Raw genomic sequence first — 22,259 nt, 5'->3', positions numbered from 1 at the left:
CCTGAATGTGACGGAGAGAATGAATTCAAGCTGGAAAATATTCTTCAGGATATTATCCAGGAAAATTTTCCTAATTTAGCAAAGCAGGACACTATTCAACCCCAGGCAATACAGAGAACAACACAAAGATATTCCTCAAGAAGACCCCAACCCCAAGGCACATAATCGTTAGATTCACCAAGATTGAAACAAAGGAGAAAATATTAAGGGCAGCCAGAGGGAAAGATCAAGTTACCCATAAAGGTAAGCCTATTAGGCTTACAGCAGATCTCTCAACGGAAACCCTACAAGCTAGAAGAGAGTGGGGGCCAATATTCAATATACTTAAAGAACAGAACTTTCAGCCCAGAATTTCATATCCTACCAATTTAAGCTTTACAATTGAAGGAAAAATAAAATCTTTTAGGAACAAGCAAGTACTCAGAGATTTTATTATCACCAGGCCTGCTTTACAAGAACTTCTAAAAGAAGCATTATACACAGAAAGGAACAACCAGTATGACCCTTTCTAAAAATGCACCAAAAAGTAAAGAGTATTAACATAAAGAAGAATTTACATCAACGAAAGGATAAAATAGCCAGTTAATATCAAATGGCAGTAACCCTAAATTTAAATCAACTAAATCCCCCAATCAAAAGATACAGACAAAATCTAACGGCATATCTAAAGATATACAAAGACTCAAAATAAAGGGTTGGAAAAAAACTTACCAATTAAACGGAGAGCAAAAATAAATAAAAAAAAGCAGGAGTTGCAATTCTCACAATTAATAAAATAGATTTCAAAGCTACAAGGATACAAGGGTAAAAGGATTAATGTAATAATAAGAGATCTTAACACCCAGATACATAAGACCCATAATGAGATTTAGATTCAACGAGACAGAAAATTGATAATGATATCCGGGACTGGAACTAAGATCCAGAACAAATAAAATCAATAGAGCTCTCCATTTTAAACACACAAAATATACATTATCCACTTTAAACACACAAAATATTGATCGGCCATTATTGATACCCATTTTAGGAATGAAGTAATATTTCTTTTTCCCTCTTTTTTTTCCTCTTTTTCCCTCTTTTTCTTTCTCTTTCTTCAAAAAAAAAAAAAAAAAAAGAAAGAAAAAATCTTCCAGGGGTAGGGAAGGAATTTCTTCCACCAGACAGATTGTAAAGCCACAGTAGGACCCAAAAATAAAGTTTCCTTCTATTAACTTCCCTGGGTCCTGCTTATTCACTGTATTGGTTACAAAAAAAAAATCGAGAGAGAGAAAGAAAAGAAAAATAGTAGTAGTACTACTTTACCCCACTCCCAGCCCCTTCTCCAGGGGACTGGCTGGACTCAGTCACCTTCAGCTATCTGCCCTGTTCCTACTCCCCTCTGTTTTAGACACCCACATGCACTCTGTTGCCTACTCTTCTTTCTAGCCACCAGAACCCATAGGCAAGTAACCCTTTCTAGACAAGGAAGGAGCCAAAGTTTTCTATCATTTTTCCAAAGGCAAGAAGGCATGGCCGGGGAGGGAGAATGGAAAGGCAAGCTCTCTCTGCCAGTCCTGGTCTTACCCTTCCAATGTGCGCCTGACCTGACTTGAGCCTGGACTTAGGCAGACCTGAGGGAAGTCCCCAGCTGGGTCATGGTGTTGTGGACAGAGCAGATCTTATGGGGGCAGGTGGGAGACACCACACCCCAAATACAGACTGTAAGCTAGAGGGGTCTGAGCATTCATCAGGCCCACTGGCCCTCAAACTCAAGTGCAACAATCACTGGGCACTGTTAGAAATTCAGAGTCCTGTGCCAAGCCCCAGAGATGGTTTTGGTGAGTCTTGGTGGGGCGCAAGAATCACATTTTTCACAAGCTTCCTGAAGGGCTGGGGTGCAGGTGGTTCACAGAGAAGCTCTAATCCCAGTCTCACCCCAGCCTGCTCCTCCTTATCACCAGCTGATGCAGGAACCCATGGGACTGAGTCTGAGGATGCCAGGGAGAGAGGAGAAAGTGGGGTCTGCAGCAGGAGGAAGGCAGGGTCTGATGCTGGGCATGAGGCCCAGGGGAGTTCCTGGAGCAGACAGAAACTCAGACCAGATCCTCTGAGCCTTGCGTGGTCCTGCCGAGGGTCTTCAGCCGGTTGACCTGGCCAGGGGCGGGAACATATCAGGGATGTCCCAGTCTCCAGCTGGAAGGGCAAGGCCGCCACTCCGGGCTCCAGGGCTGACAAACACTTGGAGGTCTGGCTGGAACATGCGGGAGGAGCGCCTGGGGAAGGTGGGGAGAGCCTGGAGTCTGGGCAGCTGGACTCTGAGGATGAGGTGAAAAGCTTTCGGGAGTCGGTGCAGATCCAGCCACCTTGCTTCATGGCCGGCCTTCACCCAGGAGGGCCTCCTGCCTTACGCTGAGACAAACCTTGAGAAGCCCGGCTCCTCAGACGTGTGGAGGGGAGGCGATACCACGTCCCACTCGGGGGCCTGGGAAGAAGCTTCCTCTTTCTCTGTGGTCTGTAAAGACAACAGTGGGGTTTGGAGAGCAGAACCCAAATGAGGGTGGCAGGTATCGGAGGTGGTCCCCAGGTAGCTGCTGCACCCACCCCTCTGCAGGGGCACAGGACCCAACAACGTCTCCCTGGAACCCCCAGGCTTTCACTCATGGCCCCTTATATCCCCAGTCCGTCCATCCCCGGAGGCGCCCTCAAGGCCCCAGGCTGGGTTCTGACACAGACGTGGCCTCCCGGCAGCCCACAGCTCTGTCAGCCGGGACTCCCAACCAGCTATTCAGGAATTTTCTGGACCGGAAAAAAGACAATGTGAGGTCAAAAGCCCTGGCTTCCCGGGTGAAATGGGCTTGGCTCACGGCTGCGAGGGGGCAGGTGGGCGGATGCGGGGGGTGTGGGGTTTGGGGAGAGGATGCGGAGGAAAGGCCTTCTTCCACTTCCTGGCATTGTCTGAGTGGAGGCAGGCAAGGTGGCTCTGCAGCCCCTCCCGCTCCCGAGCCCTCTGTCTGTACCTGGCTTAGATACTGGATCTCTGTGTAGAGGCTGGCAGAAGGCTCGGGGATGGCGAGAGGCCCCATGGGCCCTGCAAGGCTGATCCTGGCGTCCTCTGGGTCCTGGCAATTCCCCAGCGGCTGTCACAGAGACTTGGTCAGAACAGCCTGTTCTTGGCAGCAGGGAGGGTCTATGAGCCCAGCCAAGCCCAACGAGAGGAGGGAAAGGTGGGAGGGGGTGGGCAAGGTGGGAGGAGCCAGAAGGGGAAGAACACTAAGCTCCTCCGTGGCTCTGCCACTTCCTACCCCTCAGGGTGACCTTGGACAAGCTGTGTAACCTCTCGGAAGCCCAGTTTCCTCAGCTGTAAAACTGGCTAAGAATTTGTCCTTTGGGATTATAATATTCATAATAGCATCTTGCCACTCAGCCAGTGAGAACTTCTGGAATGACGGATTTGTTTTCATTATGTTCTATTCTCTAAAGCAGAAAGATCATGCAAGTTGCAGGTTGTCTGTGACCAGCCAGGAGACGGCAAAGTTGGACACTCCAAAGACTCATTGAATAACAAGGGGCACACGAAAAATTCTTGAGATGATGGGTCTGAGCAATCCATTATCCAACAGATGAGGAGACCATGGCCCAGGGAAGAGAGCTGGTAGTCCAGGGTCAGTGGGGAAGCCCACATTCTGACCCGGGCCCGGCTGCTCCCATGGGTCCTCAGATCAGGAATGCCAGGCCCATCCATCTCAAGCTCCCTTTCCCTAGCAAGTGGGCAGAGCAGAGGCTGGAGCTGGCCAAGGCCCCCAGCCAAGACTCCCAAGGTCACAGGCTGCCCTGAGGTTTCCTGGACAGCAAATCCCATGGTCCAATGGGCACTGATACCAGAGAAAGAAACTCCCATTTTCTGGGCATCTGTGGGGTATATCATCTCACTCTTTCCTATTTACGAGCATGTGAGCTATGGCAACAGGGGCTCAGGGAGAGGATGCAACTTGCTTGATATCACACAGCTGGCAAATGGCTGGGTTGGGACTCATGCTGGAAACTGTCTGACCGCAGACCCAAGCTCTTTCCCTATACCCTGCTGCCATCCTGGCAAGGCGTGAGACGCATTTCTATTGGGCTCAGTGTCTGTGGTCTACTAAGCTGGCCCCCGCTTTTCTCAATACCTAGCTGTCGGGGATGGGGGCAGAAGTGTGGATGTTTGAGCCATCTCTTGTTAGAAATGCAGAGATGAAGGCTAGGTGTGGTGGCTCGTGCCTGTAATCCCAGCACTTTGGGAGGCTGAGGCTGGAGGACTGCTTGAGCTCAGAAGTTTGAGACCCACCTGGGCCACATAGTGAGACCCCATTTCTCTAAAACTTTAAATTAAAAAGATAAAAAATATACTAAAGAAAAAAAGAAACACAGGGATGACATATTCAGTCTTCTGGGGACAAGGTAGGAATTGGAGCAGAATTCCCTGGGGGAAGTGTGGCTGGCGGATGAGGGGATGAGGGGACTGGGAGCGGTAAGGTGATTCCCAAATACTGCCACTCAGGGCTCTTGTCCCTCCTAGCCCTGTCCATGGTGAGGACAGAGGGGGCCCTGGTGCAGGGCAGAGCTGGGGCTAGACCAGAGGACTCCTGACGTTAGACCCATGAATCCATATTTTCAGCTTTGCAATTTGGTCATAACCCAGCCACTGCTGACCCTGGACCACCGGCAGCTGCAGAAGCATCACCTGTTCCAGGATGACCGAGTCTGAGGAAAGAACCTTGCGGTACAGAGGCCAAACCGCACACCCAGGCAGCAGCGAGGCCCACTACCGCATGTCCCGTGTGATTCGCGACCTCTCCCCTGCCCTCTGCCTCCACTGTGGATGATCGGTCCTGTTCCAGCAAGCACAGAGGCATTTTCTGGGTTGCTATATATGCAAGAAATATATCAGAGCTCGTTTCTAGGTATTAGTAACAAACGTGGCAAAGAACAAGGGAAGTCTTGGGTAGCCAGGGCTGAGTTCTGATCTGAGCTCAGCAGGCTATTCGTTTCCAGGAGTGAGGGTCTGCAGCTGTACCAAGCTCTTTCTCCTGAGTCTGGGGGAGAGGCTTGGGCTGTGAACTTGGCGCCATTCCTCAAACCCCTTGGACTTCAGTGCAGTGGGGTGCAGGATGCAGAGGGCGCTGCAGCCAGCCTCACAGACCTCAGTCAGTTTCCCCAGTTCTGCCTCTTTCAGGCTGGGTCACTGTGGGCAAGTCCCTTTTCTCTCTGAGCCTCTATTTCTTCATCTGCAAAATGGGGGGAATAATAATGCCTACCTCATGTAGGAATTATGAGGATTCAATGGCGTATATAAAGCCCCTGACACTTAGTAGGTGTTCAATTAAAAAAAAAAACATATGGCAGACGAATGGATGGATGGCAATCCTTTCAGCAAGATCTCTTTGGGAAAGAAAATGCTGGTCTGACCCCTAACACTTCCCTCAGGGTTTTCACACCCCTTCGAGGCTCTCTCAAAGTATAAGTAATACACCCCCCCCATTCTCTTTGACCTGAATGTGGGCAAAGAAACCCCAGGCCCCTTCAATTCCATCTCCAGACTCTGCTAAAACCTATGGAGAGGCCACGAGGGAAATAAGAAAAAGAAGGCCGCATCTGATTGTGTTTACAGGATTCTTGCCTCTGACCCTCTTGGGGTGCTCTGTTCCATCGTTCCATCAACAAGGGCCAGCCCCTCTGCCTGCTGGCCCTGTGCCCCTTACTGTCCCCTCCCTCTTCAGCAGAAGCAGGGTCAGGTGCCTCGGCAGAAAAAGCCCAAAGCAGCCCTTCCCAGGGTGGCCTGAAGGCAGCGGCATGGGAGCTGTGGCTGGTACAGGAGCTCTTAGCCTCCTTGGACCCCAGCCCCTCCTCCAGAGCTAGGTGGGGTGAGCCCCAGGTCCCAGGCCGCAGAGCCAGGAGGCTGGGTTTGGACACGATCAGTGGCACCCCGGTCCGTCCATCCATGCGTCTCTGTGACTTTTCCCTCACTCCCCTCCGCCACCTTTGGCTCTGTTGAGCTTCCTGAGACGACAACAACTGCTTCCTACCAGCCCAAAGTCCCATTCCCACCGAGTCCTCCCTGGGGGACCAGGCCTGAGTCTTTTGTTCTCACTGGCGCCAGGAAAGAAGGCAAGGATAGCTCCCTTTTCCTGCCCTCGTGTTTAAAGGAATGAGTGGAGGCATCTCAGTCAACAGTGGAGGGAGGAGGGTCCAGATGGGGCTTCTGTGTCCTGAACCGCAATGCCGCAGCCCCCACCACCCCCAGGCTGGAGCCCGGGCCTCGGAGGGCACAGTCTCTCCTTGTAGCAGTAGCCTTGGGGCAGGTTCCCTGCTCCCGACAATGGGCACAGGGACCCCTATTGTCTTGCCCCCTGGTCCCCAGAGCACCACCCTCAGCCTGGGTCCTAGGGCAGCCATGCTTCCTTGGTCTCAGAGCCAAGGAAGCTCAGAGAAAACATGAGGGCGTTCTGGAAAGAGAAGAGCGGGGAGTCAAGAAATCTGGGTCCTGTTCTCCATTTGGGCCACCACCTGCTGTGTGACCATGGCAAGGCCTTTACCCTCTCTGGGCCTCAGTTTCATCTTTTGCAAAAGCACACTAGAGTTTGTAGCATTGCCAGTCCCTGGACCCCAGTCCCTGGACCCCACCCTTGGAGGGTTCAGCTAGGGCTGGGGCCCTCACCCCTGGGTGTTCTGAAAGGGGATTTGCTTCAAACTGAAAGGTCGGGCTAGAGATCTCAAAGGCTTCCTCTGGACCCAGCTCTGATGTTCTGTGATTCTAAAGGTGGGATGGAAAGAAGGTGCCTGGTGAAGACACTCACATGGATCCTGGTGTCCACCCTGCCTGGCTCCCAGCGGGAAATTAGGTTCCTACCTGTAAGTCGCCTATGGGCACTCCCCAAGGCATGAGGAGCCAGGTAGGAAGTCACAGAGGCAGAGCCAGGAATCCTGACTCCCAGCCCCACGGGGATCTGAGCTTGGGTTTCCATATGCCTCTGTCCTTACCAAGTGTGAGAGGTAGACCTTCTCATTCCTCTGTGTCTCTGTGGCCAGTTGAGCTGAAAGAGATGTAGAAGGAGGAGCCCCTTGAAGCCAGGAGTAGTGAGGAACGGCCTGTAGCTGCTCCCAGAGAGGTGGACTGGGCCCCTTGCACATGGGAGCAGGGGCTTCCCAGAGGGAGGAGGCAGCCAGATGGGCAGAGGAGTCCCTTCCAGCTCAGACCTTTGGGAATGACCCAGTCTTCCGAGATCAGTGCATGGAGATGATCTCATGAGGGCCAGAAACTGGTAGGGAAAATAAATCTGTGTGCTAAGGACATAGCTTCTTCAGCCTTAGTGTGCACATAGGACCCCCTGGACGTTTTCGTACAGTGCAGAGTCTAGTTCAGTAGTCTGGGGTGAGGGTCTGAGGGTCTGCATGTCTAGCAGGCTATCAGGAGTTGTCGATGCTGCTGGCTGGTGATCACAGTTTGAGAGCTAAGTGGCTCTGAGGCTGTGACCAGGAATGCTCCTGCCCTGGACTTTTCAGAGGGGCCCTGGACAAAGCCCACATTTCCTCCTAGAAGCCACTCGTGGAAGAGACAGAAAGTGGGCCCAGGACTCCCCCGTGGCCATGCCCATGGGGATGACATTGTGATGATCTTCCTGGCTCCACCACTTCCTACCTATGCAAACAAAGGGCGAGCTGCGTAACCACTCTGTCTCTGTGTCTCCCCCTGGAAAATGGGTGTACTCCCCTGGAAAATGAGTATACTCCCCAGAAAATGGGTGTACTTCCCTGGAAAATGGGTGTGCTCTCCCGGAAAATGGGTGTGTTCTCCACAGTGTGGAGGCGATTAAACAGGATAAGCGAGATAAGCTGGGATAGTGCCTGCCACATGGTAGCTCTTATTACTGAGATTTCAGTTAATCCTTTTAGTCTTTGCCATCAGAACAGGAGCCAGGAACCACACGTGGCTATCAGGCACTGAAACGTGACTACTTCACGTTAGACTGGGTTTTGATGCCTCGATATGAAAAACATGAAAGTAGAACATGTATCATTGATATTTTCTTTTTTTTTTTTTTTTGAGTTGGAGTCTTGCTTTGTCATCAGGCTGGAGCGCAGTGGCGTGATCTTGGCTCACTGCAACCTCCACCTCCAGGGTTTAAGCAATTCTCTTGCCCCAGCCTTCCCAGTAGCTGGGACTACAGGCACACGCCACCATGCCTGGCTAAATTTTTGTACGTTAAAAAAAAAGAAAAAAAATTTTTTTGTACTTTAGTAGATGGTGTTTCACCATATTGGCCAGGATGGTCTCGCTCTCCTGACTTCGTGATCCACCTGCCTCAACCTCCCAAGGTGCTGGGATTACAGGTGTGAGCCACGGCACCCCGCCATCATTGATCTGCTCATATTGATTCCATAGTGAAATGATAATGTTTTGAATACGTTGGGTTAAATAAACTACATTATTAAAATTCACTTCACTAGATTTGGCATAGTGGCTTACTCGGGAGGCTGAGGCAGGAGGATCACTTGAGCCCTGGAGTTCAAGGGTGCAGTGAACCATGATCACATCACTGCCCTCCAGCCTGGGCCACAGAGAGAGACCCTATCTCTAAAAAATAAATAATTAAAATAAAATACATTTAATGGCACTAGATGTTTTTTTTTTAACTTTTTAAAATGTGGCTACTTGAAAATTTTAAATTACATTTGTGGCTTGTATTCTATTTCTGTTTGATGTGTATCTGTGATTTTAGGTAAATGAGGCTTAGAGCAGTTAGGTGACTTGCCTTAGGTCGCCAGCTCAAAAGTGGTAGAGCCTGGATTTGAGCCTCGGCCTATGGAAGGGACTGAGCAGCACTAGAGACCCAGTGGCAGGAGTGGGGTCACCTTGTCTGTCCTGCTCAAGTTCAAGTGGTTGGCCCTGCATTGCCCCTGGCAGTTGGTTCCCACACAAGGAGTTGGCAATCTCTGGGATTGCTGGGAATTCCCTGGGGTCAATAGGTAGAGAAGTGCTTGATCAGTTCACACAGGCAGGAAGAAGCTGAGAACCCTTCATTCTCCCATTTCCCCTTGTGAATTGCTTTCCTAAGGTTGACCGCCTTGTGGGTCCCTCAGAAGGTGGGGGCATAGCTCCTGACGCCCTTATCTCAGACGGACACGCTGAGGCCCACAGGGTCTTCCCAGGGCTGGGTGCTGAGCTGCAGGTCTCAGTGAGGCCCCTGGCCCAGTGAGCCTCCCACCTTCCTCCCACCCACCTTTGCTTACCTTCCTTTCTCCACCGGAGCAGATGGCTGCTGAAGGTGATTAGGCCTGCGGCCCCCAGAAGGCTCAGCAGCACCAGGACTGGGGCCAGAATGCGGACCAATGGGATGGACAACCTGGAGATGAGACACAAGGAGCCTAGTGGCTATTACCAGACAAGCCAGAGTCTATGTCCTTTGGGGGTCCCAGGTACAGGCTGAGAAAGCCAATCCCTAGCATGAAATCCAATTCAATACAGCAAAGACTTGCGGGGGTGGGGTGGGGAGCAGGAGCATTTAGTGCTGTTGGCTCTTGACAAACATTATTTAATTAGCACAGACCCTGAAACCAGGCTGCCTGGGTTCAAACTCTAGCTCCGCCACCTTCTAGACCTTGGGTAAGTGACTAAACCTCCCAGGGTGTCAATTTCCTCCTTTGTAAAATGGCTGCGGTGAGGATCAAACAGGTCAGGATGTGTAAAGCGCTTAGTTCAGAGCCAGACACATGCCAGGCACCCTGTCATTGATAGCCGTCAAATCCCACAATCCCTGTGTAACTAGGTAGGAGTGGCCCAATTTCACCCTGGAGAAACTGACATTTGAAGCAATGAGCGACTTGCTTGGTCACCCAATGGTGTGAAGGGAAATCCTCAGCAGCTTGTATCTGGGCTGGCGTCACTGGCACTGGCATGGGGGGCATCCTGGCATTCTAACTGTGAGTCAAGCCATATCCTTTGATTCTCCCAAGGAGATGAGAGTGCACTATGGGCCACGATGTCCCATCAGCCCTGTCTGGCGTGGAAGGCGCCACTGCCCCCATTGCCAACCCCAGGGTTCACTTTCAGCAGGGTCTGAACTTGCCAGCAGCTGCCTGGATGTTGATAGCTGAGTGCAGTTACAACCCCCAAGAACCAATCCTTCAGGCTGGGACTCCAGTTGTAAGGAAAAAAGTTGTTTTCTTTTGGATTCTGAATTTTCATGCTCAGCACAGGGCTTGGTGCAAAGTATATAGGCAGGAGCCCCCGACTGGGGTGGCTGTGCCTGAGGTGGGGGCTGGGACCCTGGCGACCCTTCACCCTGGATAGACAGCAGGGCTGCTGGTCCTACAGTGCAAGTTGTCCACTGCTCAAGGGCCACAGCTGCAGGCTGTGGCCATGACAAGTGGATGCGTCCACTTAGAGGAAAGAGCACTGGGTTCCTATTTGCTCAAAGTCACCTTAAGGTTTAGTGATGGCCTGAAAGGGGACATGGGTGCCCTGGGGCTCACCTGGGCTTAGAGCTGCCACTGCTGAGAGCAGGACTGGCGTCCTCAGCTGAGGTGGAGTCCAGGTACATGATGGGGCGGGAGCTCCCTGAAGGAGGAGAGGTCGCTGTGTGAGGAGAGGTCCCTGTGCACTGTGAGTTTCTTTTGTGTCCGTATCGGGAGGTCCCTGGGAATGGAGTGGTCTTGGCCACTGTCTTCCCCTGCTTGGCTGTGGTTACTGCCGGGTAGAGCCCAGGAGAAGCTACAAGTCCAAAAACAATGCCTCAGCATCCTTCCTGACCCTTACATCCCAGCATCCCCGACCTCTGACCCTTGACCCCTGCACCGTAGCCTCCCTGGGACTAATTTCTTAGAACATCCCCAGCTAAAGGACACCTCAGTAAGCAAACAGATCTAGATGGAGTCATTTTAAGGAAGGAGACCCCATTTTAAGATCAGGCACACCCCACACCTGTGCATAATGTTTAGTCTCTTTTTCTGTCTGCAGCCTGCTCCCTCTGCGGGGAGGCACAATCACTCCCCTTCCCCACTTCCATGACCCTTTCCGGTGACCATTCCTGTCCACCCCACTGCAGTCCCAGCCAATTGTCACCTCCTTCCTTACCAGAAGGGCAGGTCCTCCCATCACCACCATGTGCCCACCTCCCACCACCCATGCCTCAGTAACGCCTTGACCTCCTTCTGCAGCCATGAGGCCAGGCAGGGCAGGGTGGCAGGGATGAGTCCAGAGGTCAGGGCCTAAGGCCCCATCTTTCTGGCTTGCCCCTGAGACTCTGGATGGCACAGACAGAACACAAGCTTTGGGGTCAGACTGTGACCACTTCTGGGCTCTGCCACTCCCTGTGTGACCTTGAGTGAATGACCTAACCCTGCTGAGCCTCCACTTTCACAGCTGGGAAACCCAGCTCCCAGGCTTGTGGGACACCTAGGTGGCCATAAAGTATCGTGTCTGAGGCCTGGCAGGGTGGCTCACGCCTGTAATCCCAGCACTTTGGGAGGCCCAGGTGGGCGGATCATGAGGTCAGGAGATGGAGACCATCCTGGCAATGGTGAAACCCCATCTCTACTAAAATACAAAAAATTAGCTGGGCGTGGTGGCACATGCCTGTAGTCCCAGCTACTCAGGAGGCTGAGGCAGGGGAATCACTTAAACCCAAGAGACAGAGGTTGCAGTGAGCTGAGATTGCACCACTGCACTCCAGCCTGGTGACAAAGCAAGACTCGGTCTCAAAAAAAAAAAAAAAAAAAAGCGGTCAGGCGCAGCGGCTCACGCCTGTAATCCTAGCACTTTGGGAGGCCGAGCGGGGTGGATCACCTGAGATCAGGAGTTCAAGACCAGCCTGACCATCATGGTGAAACCCCACGTTTAAAAAAAAAGAAGAAAAAAAAATCATGTCTGGTACCAGGCAGGCACTCACTGGCTGCTTCTGTAAGAAGGGTAGGACGGAATCACCATTCACTCAGTCCTGGGGGCTGGGTTTACTGAGCTTTTGCCTTGGGCTGCAGGCTTGTCGTAGTGGGAGAAGGGGAGGGAGGACAGCAGGGTCCTAGAGGAAAGGGAGAGGCTGCTCTCAGGGGCGGCACCACTCTGAACCCCTTTTCCTTCCTTGGGAGCAGCTGGCAGCTCTCCTACCCGCCACCTGAGCACAGAGCACTGCCATCTTTCACCTTGGCCAACCAGGAGCCACATGGTGGGTTCCCGCAGATCCCTGGCCCTCTCCTTCTGCAGCCCCCTTAGCCTCTCTCCCGCCTAGCTCAGACCCTCAGCTTCCCTGTCGACACCTGCCTCAGCCTGCCTCTTCCCTGCCACCCTTCACACTACACCAGTTTTGTCTCTAAAGTCTGTGTTGGATCCCATCCTTCTGCCTTAGAACAGTCAGTGCCTCTCCATTGCCTATAAGCCGAAGTTTCAACTTTTCAGCATGCCTTTCTTTTCCTTTTTCTTTTTTATTTTAGATGGAGTTTTGCTCTTGTTGCCCAGGCTGGAGTGCAATGGCATGATCTCAGCTCCTTGCAACCTCTGCCTCCCAGGTTCAAGTGATTCTCCTGCCTCAGCCTTCCGAATAGTTGGGATTACAGGCATGCGCCACCACACCTGGCTAATTTTGTATTTTTATTAGAGACAGGGTTTCTTCATGTTGACCAGGCTGGTCTTGAACTCCCAACCTCAGGTAATCTGTCTGCCTTGGCCTCCAAAAGTGCTGGGATTACAGGTGTGAGCCACTGTGCCCGGTCTTTCACATGTCTTTTAAGGCCTCTTAAACTCAGGCTTCAGATCAGGCTCAGTGGCTCATACTTGTAATCCTAGCACTTTGGAATGCCAAGGCAGACAGATTACCTGAGGTTGGGAGTTCAAGACCAGCCTGGTCAACATGAAGAAACCCCGTCTCTAATAAAAATACAAAATTAGCTGGGCGTGGTGGTATATACCTGTAATCCCAGCTACTCAGGAGGCTGAGGCAGGAGAATTGCCTCAACCTAGGAGGCAGAGGTTGCAGTGAGCCGAGATCACACCACTGCACTCTAGCCCGGGCAGCAAGAGCAAAACTTCATCTCAAACAAAACAAAACAAAACAAAACAAAAAACACCCAAACTCAGGCTTCAAACCACCTTGTCAGCCTCGCCTCTTTCCCTGCTCGGTGCTCTAGCAATAGCGTTGTCCTTTATTCCCGACTAAGCCAGCCTCCTGCCCACCTCTGTGCCTTGGACTTGCTGTTCCTCTGTGTGAGATGCCTTTCCTTTCCATCTCTGCCTAACACACTTCTCTCTGTTCTTCAGCACAAGCTCAAGGTCAACTCCTCTGTAATGTCTTCCCTGGAAGCGGCTAATCTCCTTCTCCTTTGTGCACTCATAGTCCCCTGTGCATGGCTCCAGTGGCGCTCACACTCACTTACACTGCAATTTCTTGTTTACTGGGTCTACCTGCTAGGCTGAGACTCCTTGTGGGCAAAATGCCTATCCTTTGTGCCTAGCACCGTGGACAGAAGCCTGATGCAACCATCCCCCCAGGAGCTACTCCAGTCCTCTGCTTCCCCAAGTCCATCTGTCACTGTCACCTCCCAGTCCTTGCTGACTGTGTATCCTGGACTCCCTCTTTCTCCACCACCCTCTTCTACAGATTGAGTATCCCTTATCCAAAACGCCTGGAACCAGAAGTGTCTCAGATTTCAGAATATTTGCCTTATATCTACTGATTCAGCATCCCTAATCCAGAAATCTGAAATCCAAAACGCCCCAACAAGCACTTCCTTTGTATGTGTCATGCCGACATGCAAAAAATTTCAGACTTTGGAGCATTTCGGATTTCTGGATTAGGAATACTCTATCTGTATCATTATTCTTGCATTTTTCTAAGTAAGTGATCAAATCTTTTGCAAATAAAGAGTATTTATCTTTTCTTTTCCATCATTTATACTTCTTAATCTTGCATATTTCATTGCCTGGGGCCTTCAGGCTAGGATGAATGAAAGAAAATGATAGTAGACTGGCCGGGTGCAGTGGCTTATGCCTGTAATCCCAGCACTTTGAGAGGCCAAGGAGGGAAGATGGCTTAAGTCCAGGAGTTTGAGACCAGATTGGCCAATATGGTGAAACCACACCTTGAAAAAAAAAAAAAGTGACACAAATTAGCCAGGTGTGGTGGCCGTGCCTGTGGTCCCAGCTACTCTGGAAGTTGAGGTAGGAGGATTGCTTGAGCCTGGGAGGCAGATGTTGTAATGAGCCAAGATCATGTCACTCCACTCCAGTCTGGATGACAGAATGAGACCCCGTCTCAAATAAATGAATAAATAAATAAAAAGAAAAGAAATGATAGTGGGTACATTTGTCTTTTTCTGACCTTCCTAGAAATTCTCATGTTTCATCATACTCAGTGGTGTGCTGAGATGGCTCCCACTGGCTCATAAGAGCTAATAGCTAACTTTTCAGGAATTGGTGAGATAGTTGTTAAACTGTGGATGGCTGGAAATTGGCCATGGGAGGAGCACTGACACCACAGAAATCGAAAAACACTACAAATGACAGCATCCCCCAGGCTGTTAAGCATTTACCAGCACAGCACTGTCATGAGGTCTCTTCATTTCATATCCCAACTGCCATCAGAGAGAGGCCACAGAGTCTGAGCTAGGAGGGTAATACAGTAGTGTACATATTATATGCAAAGAATGACAAATGAGGGTAAATAGAAAACACAGGTAAACTCGATCATAACTGGTAAAAATGACCTGTGAATACTGATAAGAATTGGAAGAGGTTAGAGAATCTTGTAAATAATGAAGAACAGATTCAATGTGGTTTGATGCTGCTGCTATTTGGCAACTTTAACTTTATTTCCCTAAATTAAAATAAAGATCCATGGAGAAAGGAATAAAAAACTAATAATGAGGGGATCTGTTGGTGGTGGGGCTGGGCCTGGGCTTGGGATGTGTCCCAGCTACAGGGTCAGGGGGGGAATAAAGCAGATATCAAAGCCAGAAATGATTGTGTTACAATCCTGGTCCCGCCACTTCCTGCTGTGAGACCTTGGGCAAATCACTTAGTCTCTTGCAGCCTCAGTCCCTCATCTGTGAAATGGGGCTACAAAGACCTACCTTGCCCTCACTGGCCAGCAGACCAAGGCTCCCATTGCCCTGGGCCCTCTCTGGCTTCTTTCTCCTTAGCTCAGCAGGTCCAGGTGGGGTTCTGGGCACCCAGAGAGGTGCTCTATCTTCTGCTCGGGCCCGATGGCTCCAGCCCTATCCCCTTAGTGTCTCTGCATTTAACAATTCCTCCTTCAGGCACCCTATCCAGAGGCTGGTTCCCAAGCACTCTAGCACCTGTGCCTGGACTTCAAGATCGGGGGAGGTGGAGGCCAGGAGAGGAGAGTTGAGGGCACAAGCAGAGGGAGGCCGGCATGGTCAGGGCTCGGGTGTGGCTCTTTGCTCAGGAATATCTTGGACACCAGGCAAGGAGTCTTCTTTATACCCTGATATGTCCATCTTGTACCCAACCTATGGAAATCTCCCTCCAGAACATCTGGGCAGAAAGGAAAGGCGCCGAGCCCAGCACTGGACAGATCCGGGTTCAGTCCTGCTCTGACATCGACTAGTGGTACCCTGGGCAGCGAGAGCGAAAGAGTGACCAAGACTTATGCGGCTCCCTCTGTGCCCCAGGCCTTGCTCAGCCTTTGACCTGCATGATCTCCCTGAGGCAATAAGGTTGGTACCAGGACTACACCCCACCACCCCTCCTTCTTCCCTCTGCAGCGCCTGTCCCCAGCCCGGGGAAGGAGTGATATTTGTTACCTGCAAAGATGGTCAGAGTGATCGGTATAAACTCATCAACGCCCAGTTTTTTGACCCCACACCAGTACTTCCCAGCGTCTTTCAGGGTGAGGTCCTGCAGGGTCACAGTGAATGAGAGCTCCTGGCGGCTGTCACGGATGGACACCCTGCCCTCCGTTATCTCCTGGCCTTCTTCTCCCGAATAGATGGTGCCGGCGCAGCGGGAGATGAAGAGGCCGACTTCCCTGCACCAGTACTTCCGGTGGTCCCTCAGCTCTTCCCCGTAGGTGCACTTCAGGGACACAGTGTCCCCTTCGAACCCGCTGATTTCCTTTGGGCCCTTCAGGGCTTCATAACCTAAAATCACAGCAAGAGTGGAGGTTGGAATAACCAGGATCCATGCACCAGAGATTCAAGGCCAGAGCTTCCATTTTAAGAGGAGGAAGGAAGGCTTTTCTTAGTCACCCCTGCTGGGGACAGGCTTGGAAAGGCCAGTACTCCTCTCCCGCTCTGGGCAGGGCTGCTGCTGTTCCCTAACCCTGGCCTATTGAGGAATGGGGTGGGGAGGGGCGTTGTAGATTCAGATAGAATCTGATAGCCAGGTAGCCAGGAGGGTTTCTGGGTTTTTGTTTTGTTTGTAGACAGGATCTCACTCTGCTGCCCAGGCTGGAGGGCAGGGTGCTCATGGCTCACTGTAGCCTGACCTCTGGGACTCAAGAGATCCTCCTACCTTAGCCTCCCACTAGCTAGGACTATAGGTGTGCACACCCACACCTGGCTAATTTTTTGTCTTTTTTTTTTTCCAAAGAGATGGGGTCTCACTATTGCCAACTGAACAACTGGCATCAGTTGTAAGATGCATCCTGATTTTCAGTGTTAAAAGGTAAAGAAAAAGAAAGCAAAAGAATTGATGAAACATGATCATTCTCCATCTCTCAGGGTTGTGGGGAGAGGCAGGGTAGAGATTCAACAAATATTTGCTGAGTTTAAAAGGACAATCAGATGGGGGTGTCTTGTCTGCCTCCAGGCTTGGCACAGGGTAGAAAAATTAAGATCAGAGAGGCAAAGCAACTCTCACAGCCACCTCGCCAGGAGGGGAAACCCACGGGTCTGGGAGAAAACCTGGCTCTAGGTTCCAGAAACAGCAATCGTGCTCTGGCACCACCCGGCTACCCTAGGGCTGAGGAGGCTGAGGATGGGTGGGTTGGGGCTATCAGGCAGTCAGGAGGTCCTTCCCTGGCAGACTCCAAGGGTGAACCCCACATGCCTCCCAAGACCCCCACCCCATCTCACCTGGGAGCACCAGGCAACCCCATAGCAGGACCAGAAGCCGCATTCTGGGCGCTGGACACCGCAGGAGCAGACGCTGGGAACTGTGAGCTGCTCTTCAGCCACGCGGGGTTTTAACTTCCTCTAGTCGCGTGAAACCAGGCCGAGGAAGTGAGGGGAGGGGCGTGCGGGTCACCCCGCCGCAGGCCCAGCGGGGGGGCGCCTCTGCCTTCCCTTTAATGACTGCCCACGCGTGCCTACCCCGGCTCACCTCCCAGGACTGAAAACCCACGCTGGTGCTTCTCTCTTAACCTGTGGTCCGTGCACCCTAAGAGGTCTGTAAGTCGAATTCAGGGAGTCCAGGTATTCGCATGGGAAAAAGTTACGTATTGACTTTCACCGACTTTTAATGTTTAGCTTTTCTCCTATCAGGAGTGTACTGTTAGCAGTACCTGCAAATTTATTGCCAATTACAATCACAGATACTGGCACATCAGGCTGTGGATATCTCGAAACGTCGTGTGTACTCTTCACTGCTTGGAAAATCATGAGTTACTAGACCTGCCCACAGAGCTGGTTATTTACAGCTAATAATGAAACAGGGCTATTACTAGATTACATGTTTATAAAGAGTTTTGAGAATCATCTCACCAATATTAGTTTTTTTTCAGCATATGGATTTTATTTATATACTTACGCGCTATTACACTGAGAGAGGGGTCCATAAACTTCACCAGACTGCCATGTGGTTGATGGGACAGAAAGAAGCTTGCCGCTGGGGCAAGGTCCCTGGCCCCTCCTCCGCCATCGCCTTTTGGAGGACTCAGTGCTGTCCTGGGCCACGGGGCGGCGGTGCAGACCGGGCGGAGCAAAGTTGTAGGGCTGAGCTGAGCTGGATTCCCTGGAGACCTGGGCAGTCCGCGCTGCAAAATTGGTCTCCCTCAGGCCTGCGGAGTTGTTTTGGAGTTTGAGAAAGAGAATTGGTGGTTTCTCCATCAATTCAAGCAGACTTGAATCCTCCTTGAAAGGACCAAACCAAAACTGGGCCGGGTGCCGTGGCCCACGCCTGTAATCCCAGCACTTTGGGAGGCCGAGGCCGGTAGATCACTGAGGTCAGGAGTTCGAGACCAGCCTGGCCAACATGGTGAAATCCCTATCTCTACTAAAAATACAAAAATATTAGCTGGGCGTGGTGGCACATGCCTGTAATCCCAACTACTCGGGAGGCTGAGGCAGGAGAACCCGGGAGGGGGAGGTTGCAGTTAGCCGCAATTGGCGCCATTGCACTCCAGCCTGGGTGACAGGAGCGAAACTCCGTTTCAAAACAAAAAACAAAACACACAAAAGGTACTCCTGGGAGCCCTGACACACTGGTTTCAACGACGACTCTTTTTTTTTTTCTGTCTGCGAAGTTCACACAGGTAAGCAAGATTTTACATAATGCAGAACTTAAAAAAAGAAAGAAAGGAAACAAAAGGGAATGTTTTTTGTAATTCCCCTTCTGCTTTAGAAAAACACCATTAACATTTTGGCATATATGCTTCCAAATGTTCAGTTGGAATTTTACTCACTTGTCAGCTTAATATTTGAAGCATGAACTCAGTGGTTCTGGGAGGGGAGATTGTGTCTGTTTGAGACTAGCAATGTGGGAGAAGCGTTCTGATTTCACAATGACTGCGAACCACTGCTGCCATTTAGTGGGCAGGGACAGCTGTTCACGTTGGTGAAAACTCTGTTACCATGATCTCAGCCCTGCCTCCTTTTTTTTTTTTTTTTTTTTTTTGATGGAGTCTCTCTCTGCCACCCAGGCTGGAGTGCAGTGGCACCATCTGGGCTTACTGGAACCTCTGCCTTGCAGGTTCAAGTGATTCTTCTGGCTCAGCCTCCAGGCGTGTGCCAACTCCCAGCTAATTTTTGTATTTTTAGTAGAGATGGGGTTTCATCATATTGCCAGGCTGGGCTTCAACTCCTGACCTCAAATGATCCACCCACCTCAGCCTCTCAAAGTGCTGGGATTACAGGTATGAGCCACCACCCCTGTCTCCCTTTTACATATACAGACTACAAAAGGTGATCTGTTTTTGTAGTTAAAAAAAACCGCAGATTCAAAAAAATGTATTTATTTATTTTTGAGACAAGCCTCACTCTTGTTGCCCAATCTGGAGTGCAGTGGCAACATCACAGCTCACTGCAGCCTCAAACTCCCAGGCTCAAGTGATCCTCCCACCTCAGCCTTCCAAGTAACTGGGACTGCAGTCATGCACCACCATGCCTAGCTAATTTTTTGTTTTTAGTAGAGACGGGGTCTTGCTATGTTGTCCAAGCTGGTCTCAAACTCCTGGCTTCAAGCAATCCTCCCATGGTGGCCTCCCAAAGTGCTGGGATTCCAGGCATGAGCCACCATGCCTTGCCTTAAAATAATACTTCTTCTAGCATTTGATAGCATATCTTTGCTCTTTTATTTATTTAATTTTGTCCTGATCCTCTACTTTTCTTGACTTCAGACTTATGATATGCAAGGGCAAGCATCTGACACTTCAATGTTTCACTGGCAGACTGAAATATGTTACTTGGTTATAAATTGCTTTCCTTTTATTTTTTCTCCCTAATATAGCTTTTAAAAGAGTAAGTGCATGGGAAGGCATATTATTTATGATTGTCTGATTGTCATTTTAGGAGAGAAAGCGAGGTGTTATCAAATGTTTATTCATATAAAGAGGGTATTGAGCGGGTCCCTACCACCTTCCTGCCTATCTGAAGGCCCTTCACTCCACTCCCCAGCCCCACACCTAGCCCAGGAGGCTGACTTGAAAACTCCAATAGAAACAGATTCACCAGGCTGGGAAGTGGAGCAAGGGCTAGGGAGGAGGGTGAAAGTGAGGTGCTGGCATGAGCCTTGCACCTGGTTCTACCCTTAGGCCACAGTCTGAGGTAGGTAGGGCCAACAGGCAGACCCCCAAGGTGGGCTGGGGATCTGAGAAGAGAGAACACTTTCATCCCGCTTCCTACCAGGAGCATGGGGAGGTGCCTCGCCATAACAGCATCTGGAAGAGGCAGTGGGGCAAAAGATCTCCTGGACAGATCACCGGGCTGGTGGCAGCCTCATTGCATCCTCAGGAAGGGATCTGTGTGCCAGAGAGCTGCAATGGCAGGGATGAGGGGACGGAGCTGCTAGGCCTTCAATAGCCACCCTGGTCCAATTTCTCTCTGGTTTTGACTTGGACTAAATCACTTCAGCTGCTCCAAGATGCTCACTTGCTCCCTTTAGATCAAGGTTTCCCCAACCTCAGTTCTAGTAACATTTTGGGCCAGATAATTCTTTGCTGTGGGAGGCTGTCCTGTGAATTACAGGGTGTTCAGCAGCATCTCTAGCTGTACCCGCTAGATGTCAGTAGTCCCTCCCTAGTTGTGACAATCACAAACTTCTCCAGGCTGGGTGAGGTGGCTCATGCTTGTAATCCCACCATTTTGGGAGGCCAAAGTGAGTGGATCACTTAAGCCCAGGAGTTTGAGACCAGGCTGGGGAACATGACGAAACTCTGTCTCTGCAAAAAATGCAGAAAATCAGCCAGGCATGGTGGTGCGCATCTGTAGTCCCAGCTATTTGGGAGGCTGAGGTGACAGAATTACTGAAGACTGGGAGGTTGAGGCTGCAGTGAGCTCAGATCCCACCCATGCACTCTAGCCTGGGCGACGGGAGTGAGACCATCTCAAAATAAAAAAAAAGTCACCAGGCATTGTCAAACATCCCACTTGGAGGTAAAAATGCCCTGGGTTGAGAACCACTGCCTTAGATGATGAGAAACTCTACAGAACAAGTAAGTGCGCTTTTGTGCAAGCTCTGTCTATTATGTAGCCAGGGGGTTCCATAAAACCTCATTTTTTTTTTTTTTTTAGAGGAAGTCTCGCTCTTGTCGCCCAGGCTGGAGTGCAATGGCACCATCTAGGCTCACTGCAACTTCTGCCTCCCAGGTTCAAGCGATTCTCCTGTCTCAGCCATGCAAGTAGTTGGGATTAGAGGCACCTGCCACCACACCTGTCTAAGTGTTGTATTTTTAGTAGAGAAGGGGTTTCACCATGTTGGCTGGGCTGGTCTCAAACTCCTGACCTCAGGTGATCTGTCTGACCCAGCCTCCCAAAGTGCTGGGATTACAGGGGTGAGCAACTGTGCTTGGCCATTAAAGAAAAATCTCACAGTGTTTTAGAAAGTTGATGAATTTGTTTTGGGCTGCATTCAAAGCCATCCTGGGCGTAATAACAAGGTTTTGGACTAGGACAGGGAGCAGAACCTAAGCTGAACCCCAGAATTAGGTGAAACTTCATCCCTCTTCCCTCCGTGGAGCTAGGGCGTCCCCGTAACACCCTCTTCCCTCCGTGGAGCTAGGGCCGTCCCCGTAACACTCAGGGTGAGGAGGGGCGTAGCAGTTCAGAACACACACTTTTTGCAGGTGGGCCAGCTCCTCAGAGAAAAGGAAGAGGGCTGGGTTACACCTGCCTTGTTTCTCCTTCTGCATTCATCAATCAGATCAGCAGAGGCATGGAGAGAGACCAAGAGTTCTGCGCTAGCAGGGCTCTCTGCTCACGGAAGGAAGCATCAGGAGTGGCGAAGATGTGTCCTCAGCAAAGATGAATGAGCCACAAGACGGGAAGATTTGGATTCCTGATTTACCACTTGGAAGACAGCTGCCCTGGACAGCCACCAAGCGTGCGGCAGACTTGGTGTGAGCAAGAGATAGACTTTTCAGTGTTTAGCCACGGAGATCTTGCAGTTTGCTCGTTGCTGTAGCACAGCGTAGACCACCACGCTTTCTGTTTTCTCTCTTACACTTCATCCTCTAGTCTCTCTGCAGATTCCCTACTCTAGCCAGTTGCAAACTCGATTTTTCAACTTTCTCCATCAAAACAAATCTGAAAACTCCCTTTCAATTTTTTTTTTTTTTTTGGAGACTGTAGGGTCTCATTCTGTTGCCCAGGCTGGAGTGCAGTGGTACGGTCTCAGCTCACTGCAACCTTTACCTCCAGGGTTCAAGCAATTCTTGTGCTTCAGTCTCCTGAGTAACTGGAATTACAGGCATGCACCCCATGCCTGGCTTATTTTATTATATTTTTAGTAGAGACGGGATTTCACCATGTTGGCCAGGCTGGTCTTGAACTCCTGACTTCAAATAATCTGCTTTGGCCTCCCAAAGTGCTGGAATTACAGGTGTGAGCCACCATGCCTGACCCCTTTCCAATTTTTT

General features: G+C 50.7%; 1 protein-coding gene across 3 annotated transcripts; it reads right to left on the bottom strand.

Annotated features, from left to right (window-relative positions):
- Positions 1–400: 400 nt before the first annotated feature.
- On the bottom strand, positions 401–17,127 carry CD300LG (CD300 molecule like family member g). Of its 3 annotated transcripts, none has more exons than XM_008996712.5 (7): positions 17,044–17,127; positions 15,772–16,107; positions 10,492–10,729; positions 9,250–9,362; positions 7,000–7,052; positions 3,000–3,119; positions 401–2,494 (listed from the first exon to the last, which is right to left on the bottom strand). In XM_008996712.5, the coding sequence occupies exons 1-7, from the start codon at positions 17,084–17,086 to the stop codon at positions 2,387–2,389; spliced, it is 1,011 nt and encodes a 336-aa protein (XP_008994960.1). In that variant the 5' UTR covers positions 17,087–17,127; the 3' UTR covers positions 401–2,386. The 3 variants fall into 3 exon arrangements, with proteins under 3 accessions (XP_008994960.1, XP_008994961.1, XP_017827870.1); XM_008996713.5 differs by having other exon boundaries at positions 10,492–10,576; XM_017972381.4 differs by lacking the exons at positions 401–2,494; positions 3,000–3,119 and adding an exon at positions 6,455–6,772 and having other exon boundaries at positions 10,492–10,576.
- Positions 17,128–22,259: the final 5,132 nt, after the last annotated feature.

Source organism: Callithrix jacchus, chromosome 5 (genome assembly GCF_049354715.1).
Source record: "Callithrix jacchus isolate 240 chromosome 5, calJac240_pri, whole genome shotgun sequence".
Classification (NCBI taxonomy): Eukaryota; Metazoa; Chordata; class Mammalia; order Primates; family Cebidae; genus Callithrix; species Callithrix jacchus.
Note: the sequence above shows the minus strand (reverse complement) of the source record. Positions and strands in the feature narration are given on the sequence as shown.

What these genes read in the sequence shown, in the direction of transcription:
- CD300LG (XM_008996712.5), bottom strand. Translation starts at nt 17,086, where the DNA reads ATGCGGCTTCTGGTCCTGCTATGGGGTTGCCTGGTGCTCCCAG. An exon ending in CACTCTGACCATCTTTGCAG is followed by an intron (nt 10,730 to 15,771) that starts GTAACAAATATC and finishes TTGGACTTGTAG; the next exon opens with CTTCTCCTGGGCTCTACCCG. An exon ending in AGATCCAGTATCTAAGCCAG is followed by an intron (nt 2,495 to 2,999) that starts GTACAGACAGAG and finishes TTGTCTTTACAG; the next exon opens with ACCACAGAGAAAGAGGAAGC.